This window comes from Balaenoptera physalus (assembly GCF_965194825.1).
Source record: "Balaenoptera physalus genome assembly, chromosome: 19".
NCBI classification, from domain to species: domain Eukaryota; kingdom Metazoa; phylum Chordata; class Mammalia; order Artiodactyla; family Balaenopteridae; genus Balaenoptera; species Balaenoptera physalus.
This window is the reverse complement of record NC_138900.1, coordinates 16,792,632-16,808,263: the sequence shown is the minus strand read 5'-3', so window position 1 is coordinate 16,808,263 and position 15,632 is coordinate 16,792,632. Positions and strand designations below refer to the sequence as shown.

Sequence of the window (15,632 nt, the reverse complement as noted above, 5' to 3'; positions counted from 1 at the left end):
CCGCGCCGCGGACTCCGGCTCCCAGAAGGCCGCGCGCGCCGCGGCAGAGGCAGGTGGGCGCGCCAGGCCCGGGCTCGGGCGCCAGGCCGCCGAAGCAGAGAGGCGCGCTCCGGCGAGCCGGGCGGCCGGCGCCATGACGCTGTTCCACTTCGGTAACTGCTTCGCCCTGGCCTACTTCCCCTACTTCATCACCTACAAGTGCAGCGGCCTGTGAGTGCGGGGCGGCTGCGGGGCGGCCGCGGGGCAGGGGGGCGCGGGCCGGGCCGACCCCTCATCGCCCGCTCCCGCAGGTCCGAGTACAACGCATTCTGGAAGTGCGTCCAGGCCGGGGTCACCTACCTCTTCGTGCAGCTGTGCAAGGTGAGGGCGCCAGCTGTGCCGCGCGAGGGCTTCGCCCCACGCCCCCACCCCCCGCCCAGACCCCCAGGGGTGGGGCCGCCCCCGCACCCGGCGCAGGGTGCTCCGGAATACCTGCAGGAGCCGGGCTTGGATGGGCTGGAACCCGAGGAGAGGTCCGCAAGCAACTTTTGTATAGCACTTTTAGTAACATTGAGAACATTCAATTGTATGACTAAGAGGGGTTTGGGTACTGCTAAGAGCCTCTAACTAATCCCCAAGGTCCCACCGGCACTGCTACCACTGCCCTGGTGGGTAACCAGCCCCGGCACCTTCAGGCCTGACCCCGATCCCTTGTCATCACCACAGAACCCAGACTTCCAAGCCCCTGCCCTCAATTTTCCCTGCTGCTGCCTTCTTGCCGACACCTGGTGGTCCCTCTCCTCATGGGCCCCCAGAACCCCAGTGTACTGCCCTCCACATAACACACTAACTTCCCACCAAACCCACGTGGTTGCTCTCCCTCACCTTGAGGTGACCTCTCTGTTTTCTGGTCTCAGATGCTGTTCCTAGCTACTTTCTTTCCCACCTGGGAAGGCGGCATCTATGACTTCATTGGGGTGAGTGGGGCAAGGGAGGGGGAGGGAGTGCAGGAGTGGGGCCCCCTGGCACCTGTGCTTACTCAAGCCTCAACCTGACCCACAGGAGTTCATGAAGGCCAGCGTGGATGTGGCAGACCTGATAGGCCTAAACCTTGTCATGTCCCGGAACGCCGGCAAGGGGGAATACAAGATCATGGTTGCTGCCCTGGGCTGGGCCACCGCCGAGCTCATTATGTCCCGGTGTGTGCAGCAGCCTGGAGCCCAGATTCCTGAGACAGGACACCTGGGTTCCAGGGGGGTGCCGGAGGGTGGGGGCTCAGATTCTGGGTGCTGAGGGTGCCTGGGTACTGGAGAATCCCTCCCTTTGCCTTCTTCAGCTGCATCCCTCTCTGGGTTGGAGCTCGGGGCATTGAGTTCGACTGGAAATACATCCAGATGAGCATTGACTCCAACATCAGTCTGGTACGCAGTCCTGCTTTCCCACACACGCGCCTTTTTGCTGGTGACTCTACTCCTCCTGAGGCCTGGCCCTGACTTCCCGCTTCCCTCCAGGTCCATTACATCGTCGCATCTGCCCAGGTGTGGATGATAACACGCTACGACCTGTACCACACTTTCCGGCCAGCAGTCCTCCTACTGATGTTCCTTAGCGTCTACAAGGCCTTCGTCATGGAGTGAGCTGGGTGGGGCTCGAGGATGGGCCCAAATGGGTTGGATTATCTCTTCTCCCTTCTTCATTGCGATGTTTCCCCACAGGACCTTCGTCCACCTGTGTTCCCTGGGCAGCTGGACGGCACTTTTGGCCCGAGCGGTGGTGACGGGGCTGCTGGCCCTCAGCACCCTGGCCCTGTATGTCGCTGTTGTCAACGTGCACTCCTAGGCTTGGTGGCCCAGACTTTCACGTACCTTTTCCCTGTCTCCAGGTTTCAGTGAAGTAAACAGTATTTGGAAAGTTGTCTCTGCCTCTATCTCTCTGTCTGGAACTATCTACCAACAGTGTGCTCTCCTGGGTCCCAGAGGCCCTTGTTTTGGAGCCAGGTAGACAAGCTGGGAGACTAGCCAGCACTCATCTGTCCTGTGTTCCTGGACCAGTTCCTTTGCTTCCTGTTTTCCGCAGGTTGATTGAGGGCTTGAAGCAGACAGTTAACTTTAAGCAGTGGCAGAGACCAAGGCCCTCAGGGAACAGGTGATAGAGGGGAGCTAGAATCCAAGAGATGGTTCTTGGGGGCTTCTCCTCACAGCCTTAACCTGGCCCTCTCCCACATGGCCCTTCCCTGGCTGGTCACCTCCTAGGTTCCCAGCCCCCAAACCACACCCCCATCCACTTTTTTTTTTTTTTTTTTTGCCACACCACGCAGCTTGTGGGATTTTAGTTCCCTGACCAGGGATCGAACCCGGGCCCTCGGCAATGGGAGCGTGGAGTCCTAACCACTGGACCGCTGCCAGGAAATCCCCCCCATCCACCTTTTATATGGCAGCCAAGGGGATCTCTCTGAAACCTCAGTCTTACTAGCTCACCCTTCCCTGCTTACAACCATCTGGGGCTCCTCCTTGCACAGGAACAGTCCAGTGACTTGACTCTTGGTTTTGCTCTTGAGGGCCTATTTTGTGATTCTGAGGTTCTCAGATTAAATCCTGGCCTGAGTCTTCTTAGGGTGGAGTACAGAGACAGCTGCAGCCCAGTAGTAGAGCTGTTGAGCCCACCAATTTGGATGTTGTCCTGAATGCCACCCTTCTCATCCCAGCCCTTCCCTGGTCTAGTAGGGCCAGCTTCCTGCCCCTTTCTCTCCCCCTCCCTGAGGGGGATGGATTAGAAGCAGGGCTTTGAATGTCATGCTTAAGCTCCACCTGGATGCAAGTCCTGCCCACCTGGGAAGGTGCTCCCCAGTCCTGGTGTTCCCAGTGGGATCCCCAAGGGCATGGGATAGGGCAAGTGCCCCCTCCCTCCCTCCACTAGGCTGTCCAGCTCCTGCGATAATGTTATTGACCCTGGGCCTAGGAAAGCACCAAGCACAGCTCTGTTCAGCTCTGCTGAGTCTCGGTGTTTTCAGAGGGAGCATTTACCCTAAGGTGGGGCAACCGCCATCTAGCCCCACCTCCTCCTCATCGCTCCTAGTCAAGACAGGGTCCACAGGGGTCTTGGGTGGGGAGGTGAGTGATAGGTCACCCTGAGTTTGATATGAAAAGGGAGTAGATGGGGCGCTCCCCCAGCCCACGTGGGTGGATATGTAATGGCATTGCTTTCTCCCATACCGCCATCCTATGCCCCACCTAGCCTTCTGCACATATTGGGACAGTGAAGGTTGCAGAAATGACTGTTAAACAACTGTTTGCTGAGCAGGGACTCTGATCCAGGCCCCCTACTGGTGGCCACCTGTCTGTGAAATAGTCCCAGCTTTCATGGGGCTCAGGGACAATCAGGGAGCACAGGCCAGAGGGATCAGGGCTGTGATGGGTGAAGCCTGGTGGGAATGGTGGGCCTGATTAGCTAGACTACAGTGATCAGGGCTGTGATGGGAAAAGAGGGCTATGTCTGTCCTGGAGGAGAGGATGTGTGAGCTGAGACCAAGAGGATGTTAGTGGAGGAAAACGAAGAAAGCAGGTACTGGTTACTGTGTAAAGGCCTTGAAGTCAGAGAGAGGGCCTGGCCTTTCCAGTGAAACAAGAGGTGGTTGGAATGAGTTCGGGGGGCGGGGCTTGTGAGACTGCAGAAGTCAGCAGGGGCCAGATCACAGAAGGCTCTGAGCCTGGGCAGTGGGGAGCCACGGAGAGTTCTAGGCAGGGGAAGGACAGTCAGTTTTGGCTTTAGGAAGAGCTCACGGCTGCTGGGTGGATGGGGAGACTCAAGCCAGAAGGCCGGCCTGGACCAGGGCAGGGCCGGCAGGGGTAGGAGGAGAGTGGCCAGAAGCAGAGTAGAGAAGTGGTGACCAGTTTATTTGGCCAGGTGGGGGTGGGTGGGTGGGGGAGTAGGGAGATGACCAGTGAGAAAGGAAAGAGTGAAGGAGTCCAGGGTAACACAAGTTTGGGATTTGTAAGCTCCCCGAGGGCTCATTACATTTCCCAGGGAGAAGGAGCTGCAGTGACGGGACAGTGGGTGGGATCAGGTCTGGAGGACGATGCAGAGGCTGGTGTGGGTCCCCTTGAACATGCCGGGGGAGGCTGGAGACAAATGTGGGCGCCACTGCAGACAGAACTGAGGCCAGTGGGGGAGGGGGCACTGTGCCGATGAGGAAGGAGAAGCCTGGGGTCCAGCCAGAGAGACTCGTCAAAGAAAGGGGAAGAGAGGCACGAAAGGGGACTGGGAAAAGCAGTGGCAAAGGTGGGGGGGTGGGGGGGGCTGTGGACAGGGGAGTCTCCAGCAGGGGAGTTGGAGGGCTAAATTCAGGTGAGGGGTGTGAGGAGGGGACCTGTGACGTAGCCTCCAGGAGTTGGTTGGGACTAACCAGTGATAGGGTGCCCATTGCAGCTGCAAAGGCAAAAGTGGAATCAGAGAGGAAACTCCTGTGAAGGGGGGAGGCGATGCTTGAGGTGGAAAGGATTCTGACCGGAGAGGGAGAGTGGGTGCTGAGAAAGGACAGCCCAGAGGTGGTGTTCAGCTAGTGGAGCAGTTAAAGGCACCGCTCTGGAGAGTGCCCGTGGTCACATCCAGCTCGCCTAGAAATGCTGTAACCCTAGGCAAAGAGATGGGAATTCATTCCCCCAAGCAGCGTTTACTGAGTACCTACTATGTGCCAGGCTGTGTTCTAGAAACTGGAGATACAGCCGGGAACAAATAGCTCCTAAGTTGTAGGACTGTGGGAGATCAAAGGGGCTCATGAAAAAACAATAAGATGATGCCCAGCACTGAATAAAAACACAGTGGACGTGAGCTGGTTTATTACTATCATGCAGACATGAGTGTGTTTTTAAAGAAGACCCCCCAAGCAGCCCTCTTGCTGGCCTGGAGTCCTAAGGACAGAGCCACCTCACAGGAGCTGCTAGTTCCCACTCCCCTTCAAAGTCCCCCCACCATTCAGGAGGGGGCTTCCCTGAGGCCAGCTCAGAGGATTGGGCCTAGGGACTGCTCCTCCGGGAGGGTGGATGGGGAAGGGGAGTGGGGAGGGTCTCCCCAAGGTTGAGTTGCCGTGGGCTACAAGAGCAGACGCAGGTGGGGCTGGGAGTCTTGACTGCTCAGATGCTTTGGTGGCTGTCCGGAGGGTCCCATGTGTCCCCCACCCCCACCCCTACTGTGGTGGATTCGAGGATGGCTTGAATGCAGCGGTCCTTCTAATAGTAGAGTTCCTGGTCCCACCAGCCTGGGAGAGAGAGAGAAAGGAGACTCAGTGCTGGGGGGATTCGGGGCGGGGCTGGGGTGGAGGGGAGCCAGGGGCTCAGAGGTCATAGCTCAGTGGTGGTTTGATATGGAGGGTCAAAGGCTTGGAGGTCAAGTATTGGAAATCAAAGGTCAGGGCCGCTGCTCTGTGAAAGTTTCAGCCCTCCATCCCCAGGTCCCCAGTCTCCACACTCACTCCCTGGGCAACAGCGAACTCCAAGTTTCCGGATCTCATCATAGACGAAGATGAGGAGGCCAAAGGGCATGGGGACCAGCCACCACTGGTACCTGAAGGCACAGGCGAGATGGCAAGGTAAAGGCTATCCCCAGGTCTGTGTCCTGCAGGCCCACCCCGATGCAGCTCACAACCCCTCACCGAATGGGCATGAAGTTGAAGATGTTGGGCATTCCGGGGCAGTAGCACAGGAAGCAGCCGATGCAGACCTGGAACACGATGGCGATCACCAGGATCCTGTTCCTGCAGGTGGGGCAGGATGGGAGAGGCTCAGACTGGCGGACACAGGACAAAGAGAGGCCATGAGGAGTTGGGGACCGGATGGAAATCAGGGTACTGGGTCAGAGGAGGTCAGATAGCAGCAGCAGGGAGATCATCGAACACTGGCATGGCCCGCACCTCTCCAGCAGTGGGCACCAGCCCTGTCAGCATCACCCCGTTAGCTGATGAAACATAGACGGGCCAGTTGAGAGGCATGAGGTGGGAGCTACTGGCCAGCTATTGATAAGGAACGTTAGCACCTGCACCAGCACATCGGCACATCCAGTGCTGGGGTTTGCTGGCTGCAGTAAGCCCTGGTCAGGACCTGCTGGGAGTTGCAACCAGGGCTCGGAGGGCAGGGTGTGGGCGGGGCTGGGGACACCTGAAGAAGCCCTGCTGGAAGGCAGAGAGGCGGCGTGTCTTGCGGATGAGGACGTCGGCAATCTGGCACATCTCGATGCTGATGAAGAACACGGTGTAACAGGTGTACTGCTGGTACAGGCGCTGCCCGAACGTCTGTGGGCCAGGAGAGAACACAAGCAGCCTGAACCCAGGCGGAGAGCCTCTGCAGGCAGCCGGGCATGCGGGGCCTAGGGCCACGAACCCCTAAATGCTCCTTCCCTTGAGTCAGAGGCTGGGGTGGGGGTAGAGGAGAGATGCAGGATCTGCCATGTTTGCAGGGCCCCAGAGTGCGGGGCCTAGAAACCTGGTCTAGTGCAGCTTGGCCGTCAGTGCCTGGGCAAGCGGTAGGCCAGGCCAGTTGCTTTCATAATGAAAAGAGTGACGTAGAATGTCCTGGGCACCCGAAAGGAGGCACCTGGGAAAAGGGAATTCGAATCCTGAGGCAGGATTTTCAAAGTCCAGTGACTCCAGGACCCGGGCAGATGGCAAAAGTGACCAAAGTGGGCCAGGTGGGCCTTTGAGGAACACGGCACATGCCCTTTCAAAGAGAGGAGCCACTATTCAGTCCACTTCTTCAATATAACTATGTTTGTACATATCAGTTAATTGTGTAAGGAAAACTTACTATGCTCCAGGTCCCAAATGTTTCACATGTATTATCTCATTTAATCCTCCTAATAATCCTAAGAGGTGGATTGGTGGTGTTCAAACTTCAACATACATCAGAATCCCCAGAAGAACTGGTTAAAACACAAGTCCCACCCCCAGAGTTTCTGATCCCAGAGGTCTGAGGGGGAAACTGAGAATCTACATTTCAGACAAGTTTCCAGGTGATGCTGTTGCTGCTGGTCTGGGGCCCACACTGTGAACATCACTGCGGTGAAAATCACTGAGATAATATCAGCATATTAGTATGCTCTCCACTTTAGAGGTGGGCAAACTGAGGCACAGAGAGGCAGAATACCTTGCCCAGGGTCACACAGCTGTGAGGAGCAGTGGCAGACAATGAATCCAAGCAGTTTGGCTCTAAGATCTATATTCTTAACCATGACAGTAAATGTTTAAGGGGAATATCCTGATCTGTCGCTCTATAGGGCAAACTAAACACACCTGCTAGCCAGATCTAGCCTCTCTGTGCTCCAGACTTTCACTCAAGTCAGCCGCACATGCAAATACTCTGTGTAAGTGATGCTGCAGGGATAATAACAGAATGGGGGTGGGGTGGGGGCGTGGTACTGGCTCCACACCTGAGACGATGTGTTGCTGTCAGGGCAGAGAGAGGACCCATCTGCAGCTGGGGTCATCAGAAGCAGGAGTTCGGAGCTCAGGACAGTGGTGGGAAAGGCCCCTCACCCCAGAACTGGCAGAGAGCCTGGGTGTCTGGGAGTGTCTGGCTGAGCTCAGTCACACCTGGAGGAATGAGTGTGGGCCACACGCAAGGTAGGTGGCATCCCATGAGTGCCGGGACTCATGGGATGGGGCAGGGGCTCACCCACTCCTGGCCATAGCTGTCCTGCAGATCTTGTAGGTGGTGGTCCTCCCAGTATGGCCGGAGCCCCACACACAGCAAAGGGAACCAGCCCTCCTGGGCCATGGCCGTGAAGTAGTCAGTGAAGCCAGCAAATGACTGGATGGCACCTGGGAGAGAGGCAAGGAGGCACAGGGAGACAGAGATGGAGACACAGAGAGACAGGGTCAGGGACACATACACAGAGACAGGAACACAGAAACAGTGGCATGGAGACAGACAAGAACACAGTGACAGACACAGAGAGAGATGGACACAGAGACAAGGACTCCAAGAGAGATCGACAGGGACACAAGAGACAGGACACAGAGAGAGGCAGGAACAGAGACACACCCAGAGAACCCAAAAAAGACAGGAGGCAGTGACCCAGAGACAGGGTCATGGAGAATGAGGCCTGGGACAGAGAAGGGACACTGAGGACCATAGAGACCACTGTGTGCAGACAAGGACTCAGAGAATGACAGAGACCCAGGATCAAATGCAGACACCAAGATCCAGAACAAGGCAGAGCCCCCGTGAGAGACTCCACAGCAGGCAAGCAGCCCTGCAGGGGAGCCCGTGCCCCGCCCCCCGCCCCGGGGCACGTACCGATCTGGAAGTAGGAGTAGGCAGCCAGGGGCTCGTTGACCAATCGGTCACGCTTCGGGTTCCGTGGACGCAGGTGCATGATGTCACTCTCGGCCTTCTCGTACGCCAGGGACACAGAGGGGAACTGGCCAGGAGTGGAAGGAACTGGGGTTGATGGCTCGCCTGGGCCCCTGTCCCTGACTCTCTGGAGCCCCCCTCCCCGCTGCAGTGGGCAGGGACAGAAGTGAGGTTAGGAGGCAGGACCCACGGTGACCACACAGCCACACCTGCCTGGACAGCCTGGGTCCAGCTGGCCTTTGTCAGGAATGTCGGCATATCCAGCCCACGTGTGTGTGCCCATCTGTCTCGGTGTCCGTCTCCATCAGAACATCTGCGTTATCTCTGCTATTGGGTGTTCTCTGTCTCTGCCTTTCTCTGCCCCCCTCCTCCCCGTCCTCCTCCTCTCTGTCTGTTTCTTCTCTGGGGTCCTCTGGTCTTGGCCTGTTTTCCTGTTGCGCACTCTTTCTCTCTTTCTGTCCCTTACTTTCTTCATTTCTTTGTCCCCATCTCCAGTCTCTTTCTCTGTGACTGTATCTCTGCTTTTTTGTCTGTGTTCCTGTCTCTGTATCTCTCTTTGTCACTCTCTATCTCTGCATCTCTTCTGTCTGTCTGCGTACATGTGTCCTCCTCCCTGTTCCCACCCCATCTGTTTGTGGACACAGAGTGGCAGCAGATTGTACTGACTGAGGGCAGAGGTGCTGGGGTACCCGAATACCTGGGCTTGAATCCCTGCTGTGCCACTTATTAGCTGTGTGACCTGGGGCAAGCCGCTCAAGCTGTCTAAGCCTCAATTAGCTCATCAGTAAAATGGGTATGATAAAGAAATAAAGCTCATCTCATAGAGTAGTTATGAGGACAAAATTAAGTAATTAATGTGTGCCTGGCCCAGAGCAGACATTATGTAAGTGCTGTTGAATACAGATGTGACATGGCCATGCATCTGGCTGCATTCGTGGCTGGATCTGAGGCTCTTTTCTGTCTGTCTGCCTTGGAGTCTATCTGATGCTGTTTATCTGTCCATGTCTGTTGAGGGATGTCTGTGATCCAAGTTTGGCCAGATATCCGTGTCTGTAAAATCTCTGTTTGTCTGAGTGTCCATATCTGAGTCCATGTGTGTCCATGAATCTGTCCATGCCTATCTGAGTGTCCACCTATGTGTCCCCATCTGTAATTCTGTCCGTGGCTACCTTCCTGCCTGCCTGTGTGTCCACATCTGGCTGTCTGGTATACACACATCTGTATCACTGAGTCCAAGACTTTCCGTGGTGGTCTCTGTCCATCACACCTGTCTGTGGGCATATGTCTCTGGGCACTGTGTGGGTGGGGGCACTGGGGCCATAGACTCACGATGTCGGTACAGAGTTCTATGAAGAGGATGGTGATGCACCCGAGGGGCAGGGGCACGCTGACGGTGATGTAAATAAGGTACGGCGTCAGTTCAGGGATGTTCTTGGTCAGTGTGTAGGCGATGGACTTTTTCAGGTTGTCAAAGATCAGTCGGCCTGTGGGAGTACAGCAGGCACCTCAGTCTCCTCAGAGCCCATTTCCTCCTGTGCCCACACTGCCTGCCCCCATCTCTGACCCAGCTCAGACCCTGCTCCACGCCTGTCACAATGGAGGCAAAGTTGTCATCCAGCAGGATCATGTCGGCTGCATTTTTAGCAGCATCCGAGCCGGCAATGCCCATGGCCACGCCAATGTCTGCCTTCTTCAGGGCTGGGGAGTCATTCACACCATCCCCCGTCACAGCCACGATTGCACCCTGCAGGCAGTGGGTACAGGTGGGAGGTTGGTCAGTGAGAGGGCAGCCCAGGGCCAGCCAAGCCCACCTGCCTGCCTTCATCAGCAGGGTCGCACCAGTCGCTGGCAGCTCTCCACAATCACCAGCTTCTGCTGGGGGCTGGTACGAGCAAACACCATCTCAGGGTGGGTACGCAGTGCCTCAACCAGCTCTGATGGGTCCATGTCCTTCAGCTGCATGCCGTTGATCACACAGGCGCGGGCATCCCTAGAGAGGGAGGTGGGAGGGCATCGCTGGGGCCTCAGTCTGTGTGGGGTGTGGGAAGAATCACAAGGAAGGCTGAAGGGGGCTTACTTCCGGTTAACCTGGTCCACGGGCACACGGAGGCGGGAAGCAATGTCCTCCACTGTCTCACTGCCTTCCGAGATGATGCCCACACTGGCTGCAATGGCCTTGGCTGTGATGGGGTGGTCACCTGTCACCATGATCACCTGTAAGGGGAACCAGCAGACCCTTGACCCCTTCAGATTAACCCACTCTCCCTGTCCTCCCCAGTGGACATCCCCCAGCCCCAGCCACAGTGATTGGTTCAGGGATGAACATGTGACCCAATCTGGTACAACTGTCAGAGAGGCATTCTTTTCTTGGTGGGGTGGCTAAACAGGTGGGACGTTAGTTGGAGCTGCTGGAGGGTGGTCATCTTTGTCCACCACATGGAGAACTGCTTGAGAATAAAGCCAGCAGAGAGAAAAGCAGAGCTGAGACGTGGAGAAAGGCAAGTTCCTAAAGACGTTGAACTCCTGGATCCAGCTATATCTGAAGCTTCATTCCCCAGAACTTTTCAGTTCTTGAACCAATATATTCCTTTGTGGTTCAAGCCATTTTCGGGTGGGTTTCTGTCACAGGGTCCCTCATCCCCAAATACTGCCATCCTCTGTTCTCACCCCTGCCTGGTCCTCTCCCCAGGGGCATACCCGGATGCCTGCTGTGCGGCATTTGAGCACAGCATCAGGAACGGTGGCCCGGGGTGGGTCTATCATGGATACGAGTCCCGCAAAGCACAGGCCACTGGTTGGAAAGTTCATGTCTTCCACGTCGAAGGCATAGCCATGCGGGTAGTCCTTCTCACTCAGGTAGAGCTGGCAGAAGCCTGACCAGAAAACAGGGAAGCCAGAGAGGAGTCCTGGGTGAACCCTTTCATAGCAAGGCCAGGTGATGAGTAAAATAACCAGGTGCCTTGCACCAAGCACCTGTGGATGCCTGACCCTGTGCTGAATCCTTCATTCACGTTACAGTTAACCCTCTGTATCCACAGGTTCCACATCCGCAGACTTAACCAACTGTGGATCAAAAACATTCCGGAAAAAATTCCAGAATATTCCAAAAAGTAAAACTTGAATTTGCCACACACTGACAGCTACTTACATAGCATTTACATTGTATTAGCCATTATAAGTAATCTAGAGACGATTTTAAGTATATGGAAGGAAGTGCATAGGTTATATGCAAACACTCCACCATTTTACATAAGGGATTTGAACATCTGCAGATTTTGGTATCTGTCGGGTAAGGGTGTGGGGGAGTGTGGTGGGTGTCCTGGAACCAATCCCCACAGATACTGGGGGACAACTGTATCTGAATCCATCCCCACAACCGCTCTGTGAGGCTACTACCATCCTCATCTTGCAAATGAGGAAACAGGTTTAGAGAAGGGACGTTTCTTGCCAGAGGTCACACACCAAGTAAAGTGGAAGATCCAGAAATTGCACCACAGGTTTGTGCCTTCCGGAGTTGAGGCAGGGGTTAGGGAAGTTTAAGGAGTCGAGACAAAAATTGGCGGGGGCGGGGGGGAGGTCAAAGGATCAAGAGGAGGACGCTGAAAGGCAGAGGTGGAAGAAAGCAAGGGCAGGTCATCAGCTGGGGCAAGAGCTGGGGAAAATCAAGGGATCACAGGTTGGGTCAGGATAGGTAAGACCCAGGTGAGAACAGGTTGGGAGAGGTTGGGTCAACGTAGGCATTGAGGACAGGGTTCAGGGCTGAGATAGGGAAAGTCAAAGTTGAGAGTGTAGACTGGGGCAGGTCAACTGTCAAGCAATGATGGGAAAGGTCAGGGTCAGGGCTGGGCCGGGAAGGTCGGGCAGGCTCCGTGCTAGCGCCTCCTCGCACGCGGGTTTAACCTCTACCCCGGCTTGGGGGTCTCACCCAGGACGCGTTCGCCCAGGCCTCCCAGGCTGAGGTAGGCAGTCTGGAAGGCCTCGCGCCATTGCTCATCCAGCGGCAGCTCCTGGCCCTTGATGAGGATGGAGCTACAGCGCTCCAGCACGCGCTCGGGGGCCCCCTTCATTACAAGCACGTGCCTCGGGTCGCGCGGGTCCTCCAGGGTGTGGATGGACAACTGTGGGCGGAGGAGGAGGCGGTGTTGTGGGCGAGGTCAAGAGGGAGGGGCGGGGCTTGGGGAACGGCGGGGCTGACAGCGCCCAAGCGCTGCCGCAATAGCCCTGGGAAGGTCAGGCTGGGACCGAGCGTGAGGGGCTTGCTTGGTGGGCAGGTCCTTGGTAGAGGCTGAGGGTTGGGGCGGACCTAGGGGCCTAGTTAGGGGACTGGGCGTGGGGAACGGGCAGAATTCGGGTCGGAGTTGGACTGGGGCGGGATTTGGATTAGCAGCTTCTCCCCACCGAGGGCCTGACAGCTGAGAGCGGGCGGAGCGCCCGGGCCCTCGGTGGGGTTTGGCTGTGGGCGGGACGGGAGATGTGGGTGGGGTTTGGCTGTGGAGAGGGAGGGGACTGAGAGTGAAGCCCAGCCGCAGGCCAGTCCTGAATGTGGGTGGGGCCTGCAGTGGGCAGGGCTTGTTGTGGGCGGGACTGGACCGTGGGCGGGGCCGGCCGCGGCTGGTGCACACCTGGAACTTGTTGGTGGAGTTGAAGGGGATCTCGCAGACTTTGGGGAAGCGCTCGCGGTAGCCCATGGCATTGCCCAGCGTCAGCTCCGAGAACTTGAGCAGCGCAGTCTCCGACGCGTCCCCGATCACGATGCGCTGGGAACGCAGGCCGGTGTCAGGAGCGCTCCCGGCTGCACCAGGAGGCTCCCGGGATCCCCTCCCCCGAGCGCCCCGGCTCTCACCTTGGGCACGGGCACTGCGTCCTGGCCCGACTTGAAGGCAGCACGGTTACACAGGGTGAGCACGCGGCACAACGCCCGCCACGTCTCCGAGGACTGGTCAAACGTCTGCCCTGGAGGTCAGGCATCCAGGCTGGGGCCGCGAAGGAGCTCTCCCATACCAGAACCGAGCCCCGCCCCCCGGAATCAGGACTGGATCCCCGCCCCAGACCTGGGTGGGACCCAAACACCTCCTCATACCCCGGGACGGAGCTTTCTCTCCAGACCCAGTATCCAGTCTCCCATGAGACCCAATAAGTACCAAGCCCCTTCACAGACTTGCAGCTTAGCCCCCTCCCTAGACCCAGGACGCAGCCCTTCGCCTGATCGGATGGAGCCCCCTCTCCATTAACGCAAATCCCTCCCCAGGCTCCCTTCAGTAACCTCAGAGCTCCCGCCTAGGTCTCCACCATCTACCAGATCCTGCTCAGCTGCTGTCTCCTCCCACCCCCACACCTGACTGGTCTTCTGTAGTGTCAGCCGAGTGGATGTGGTTGTCGAACCACAGATGGGACACAGTCATGCGGTTCTGAGTGAGGGTCCCCGTCTTGTCAGAGCAGATCACTGACGTGGAGCCCAGTGTCTCCACTGCTTCCAAGTTCTTGACTACACAGTTCTTGCTGGCCAGCCGCTTGGCTGTCAGGGACAGGCAGACCTGGGGGAAGGGTGAGAAATGCAGGCGTGGGGACCAAGCCTGGCTCCCAGTCCCACTTCCCTCCTCTCTCGGCACTGGGGATCCTTTACCCTAGCCACAGTACTGCGTGTGCAGCATCCCCCTGCAGAGTAGGCTTTTTCTTGCCTCCAAGCTTTTGTCCAGCCTGTGCTTTCCACTTGGGATGCCTCCCCAATCTGTCCACCACATATACATAGCCAGGCCCTGCTCTAAGCTGCCCTAGCTGAGATTCTATAATTTCTCTTATCAGCACAATCAGAATGAGAAAACTAACATTCCCTGAGCCTCCTCTTGGGCTGGCCCTGGACTGAGTGCTGACTCTTGAAGGCTGCCCACAGCCTCAACACTGGACCTCAGCCTCCTCCTGTCAAAGCCCCTGCCTGTTCATCTCTGAGTCCTCAGTGTGTGGCACAGGACATGGCCCAGAGTAGCCCCGGTGGGTGTTTCCTGAATGGGTGGGATAAGTGGAGAGATGGGGATGGGGGGGGAGGGTGGATGGGGGGAGGATGGATGGGGGGAGGATGGATGACGGGAAGGTGGGTGGGTGGATGGGAGCAAAATGGATAGATGGACAGATAGGGAGAGGATGGAGGGAAGCCCGGATGAACGAACAGACAGATGGACAGGCCTCTCAGCTCACTGCACCGCTCTTCTGCTTCCCCAACTCACCGTGACAGTGGCCAGCAGCCCCTCAGGCACATAGGCTACCACAATGGCCATGAAGAAGACCATGGCCCGCAGGAAGGTGTAGCCAATGCACATGGCCACTATGAAAAATGTGGCACCAAAGAGGATGGCCAGGCCTGCGATGATGTCCACAAAATGTTCAATTTCGATAGCGATGGGTGTCTTCTCATTTTCTACTCCCGAGGCCAGTGATGCGATGCGCCCGATGATGGTGCGGTCGCCGGTGCTCACCACCAGGCCCTGCGCGGTGCCTGCAGTGGGGCCAAGAGGGTGACTCAGCGCCGGGTGGGCAGCACTGGGGGCGCGCACAGCAGCGTGAACCAAAGGAGGGGCAGTCGTGGAAGGCAGCGGGGGCAGCGTGACCTGGGAAGGGGGTGGCAATAGTGGGAGCTAGAGAGGCAGTATGACCCGAAGAGTTGGCAGTCATGCGACGTAGAGAGGCAGTGTGTCTCAGAAGGAAGCAGAAGGGGGCAGTGGAGGCAGCGTGGTCAGCTGGGCAGGTGGGTGGGGACCTCACGGACCCTCAAGGCACATGGTGGAGAAGAAGGCGATGTTGCGGGTCTCCAGGGGGCTCTCGTGCGTGCACTCGGGCGAGCGGGTCTGCGGCTCAGACTCTCCAGTCAGCGAGGAGTTGTCCACCTTGCAGCCCTGGGCCTGCAGGATGCGGATGTCGGCTGGCACTCGATCCCCGCCTTTCATCTCCACCAGGTCGCCCACCACCAGCTGATCTGCGTTGATCTGGAATTTGTCCCCATCTCGGATCACCGTTGCTTGCTGTGGGTCAAGAGCACCAGAGTTGAGCGGGGTAGGGAATGGGGGTAGAAGTTGCTGCATGCGGTGGGGAGGCGGGGAGGTGAAAAGTGGGGAGAGGTGAGGACCTGTGGGGAGAGATGGAGGCCAGGGATGAAGGGTGGGCTGGGCCTGATGGGAGGGGCCACAGAGAGATGCCAGGAGACTGCCAGCACCCATGTGGAGACTTGGAACCTCAAGTGGCCAGGGGCTGGGGACCCACCTGGGGCACAAGGTTCTTGAAGCTGGCAATGATGTTGGTGCTCTTAAACTCCTGATAGTA

The 15,632-nt window shown here is 57.3% G+C and overlaps 2 protein-coding genes across 7 annotated transcripts in view; one reads left to right on the top strand and one right to left on the bottom strand.

Annotated features, from left to right (window-relative positions):
• The first annotated feature begins 21 nt into the window (after positions 1–21).
• Positions 22–1,894, top strand: TMEM147 (transmembrane protein 147). Of its 2 annotated transcripts, XM_082438146.1 has the most exons (7): positions 24–210; positions 291–360; positions 897–956; positions 1,042–1,178; positions 1,316–1,400; positions 1,491–1,612; positions 1,695–1,894. In XM_082438146.1, the coding sequence occupies exons 1-7, from the start codon at positions 134–136 to the stop codon at positions 1,816–1,818; spliced, it is 675 nt and encodes a 224-aa protein (XP_082294272.1). In that variant the 5' UTR covers positions 24–133; the 3' UTR covers positions 1,819–1,894. The 2 variants fall into 2 exon arrangements, with proteins under 2 accessions (XP_082294273.1, XP_082294272.1); XM_082438147.1 differs by lacking the exons at positions 1,042–1,178; positions 1,316–1,400 and having other exon boundaries at positions 22–210.
• Positions 1,895–4,367: 2,473 nt separating this feature from the next.
• The window catches only part of ATP4A (ATPase H+/K+ transporting subunit alpha), a gene marked incomplete at its 5' end in the record, with an annotated part of 101,231 nt that continues 89,966 nt past the window's right edge, over positions 4,368–15,632 (bottom strand). For 4 of the 5 annotated variants that reach the window (XM_082437772.1, XM_082437771.1, XM_082437770.1 and 1 more), the window contains 18 exons: positions 4,368–5,233; positions 5,447–5,538; positions 5,627–5,728; positions 6,129–6,262; positions 7,641–7,786; positions 8,265–8,388; positions 9,651–9,805; positions 9,897–10,065; positions 10,161–10,311; positions 10,399–10,535; positions 11,019–11,194; positions 12,247–12,439; positions 12,944–13,078; positions 13,165–13,274; positions 13,657–13,855; positions 14,543–14,811; positions 15,082–15,334; positions 15,573–15,632. The exon at positions 15,573–15,632 is cut by the window's right edge and continues 54 nt beyond it. In XM_082437772.1, coding sequence (XP_082293898.1) covers positions 5,205–5,233; positions 5,447–5,538; positions 5,627–5,728; positions 6,129–6,262; positions 7,641–7,786; positions 8,265–8,388; positions 9,651–9,805; positions 9,897–10,065; positions 10,161–10,311; positions 10,399–10,535; positions 11,019–11,194; positions 12,247–12,439; positions 12,944–13,078; positions 13,165–13,274; positions 13,657–13,855; positions 14,543–14,811; positions 15,082–15,334; positions 15,573–15,632 — 2,634 coding nt within the window. In that variant the 3' untranslated portion in view covers positions 4,368–5,204. The remainder of the gene's footprint in view (positions 5,234–5,446; positions 5,539–5,626; positions 5,729–6,128; positions 6,263–7,640; positions 7,787–8,264; positions 8,389–9,650; positions 9,806–9,896; positions 10,066–10,160; positions 10,312–10,398; positions 10,536–11,018; positions 11,195–12,246; positions 12,440–12,943; positions 13,079–13,164; positions 13,275–13,656; positions 13,856–14,542; positions 14,812–15,081; positions 15,335–15,572) is intronic. The other variant, XM_082437773.1, reaches the window with a different exon arrangement.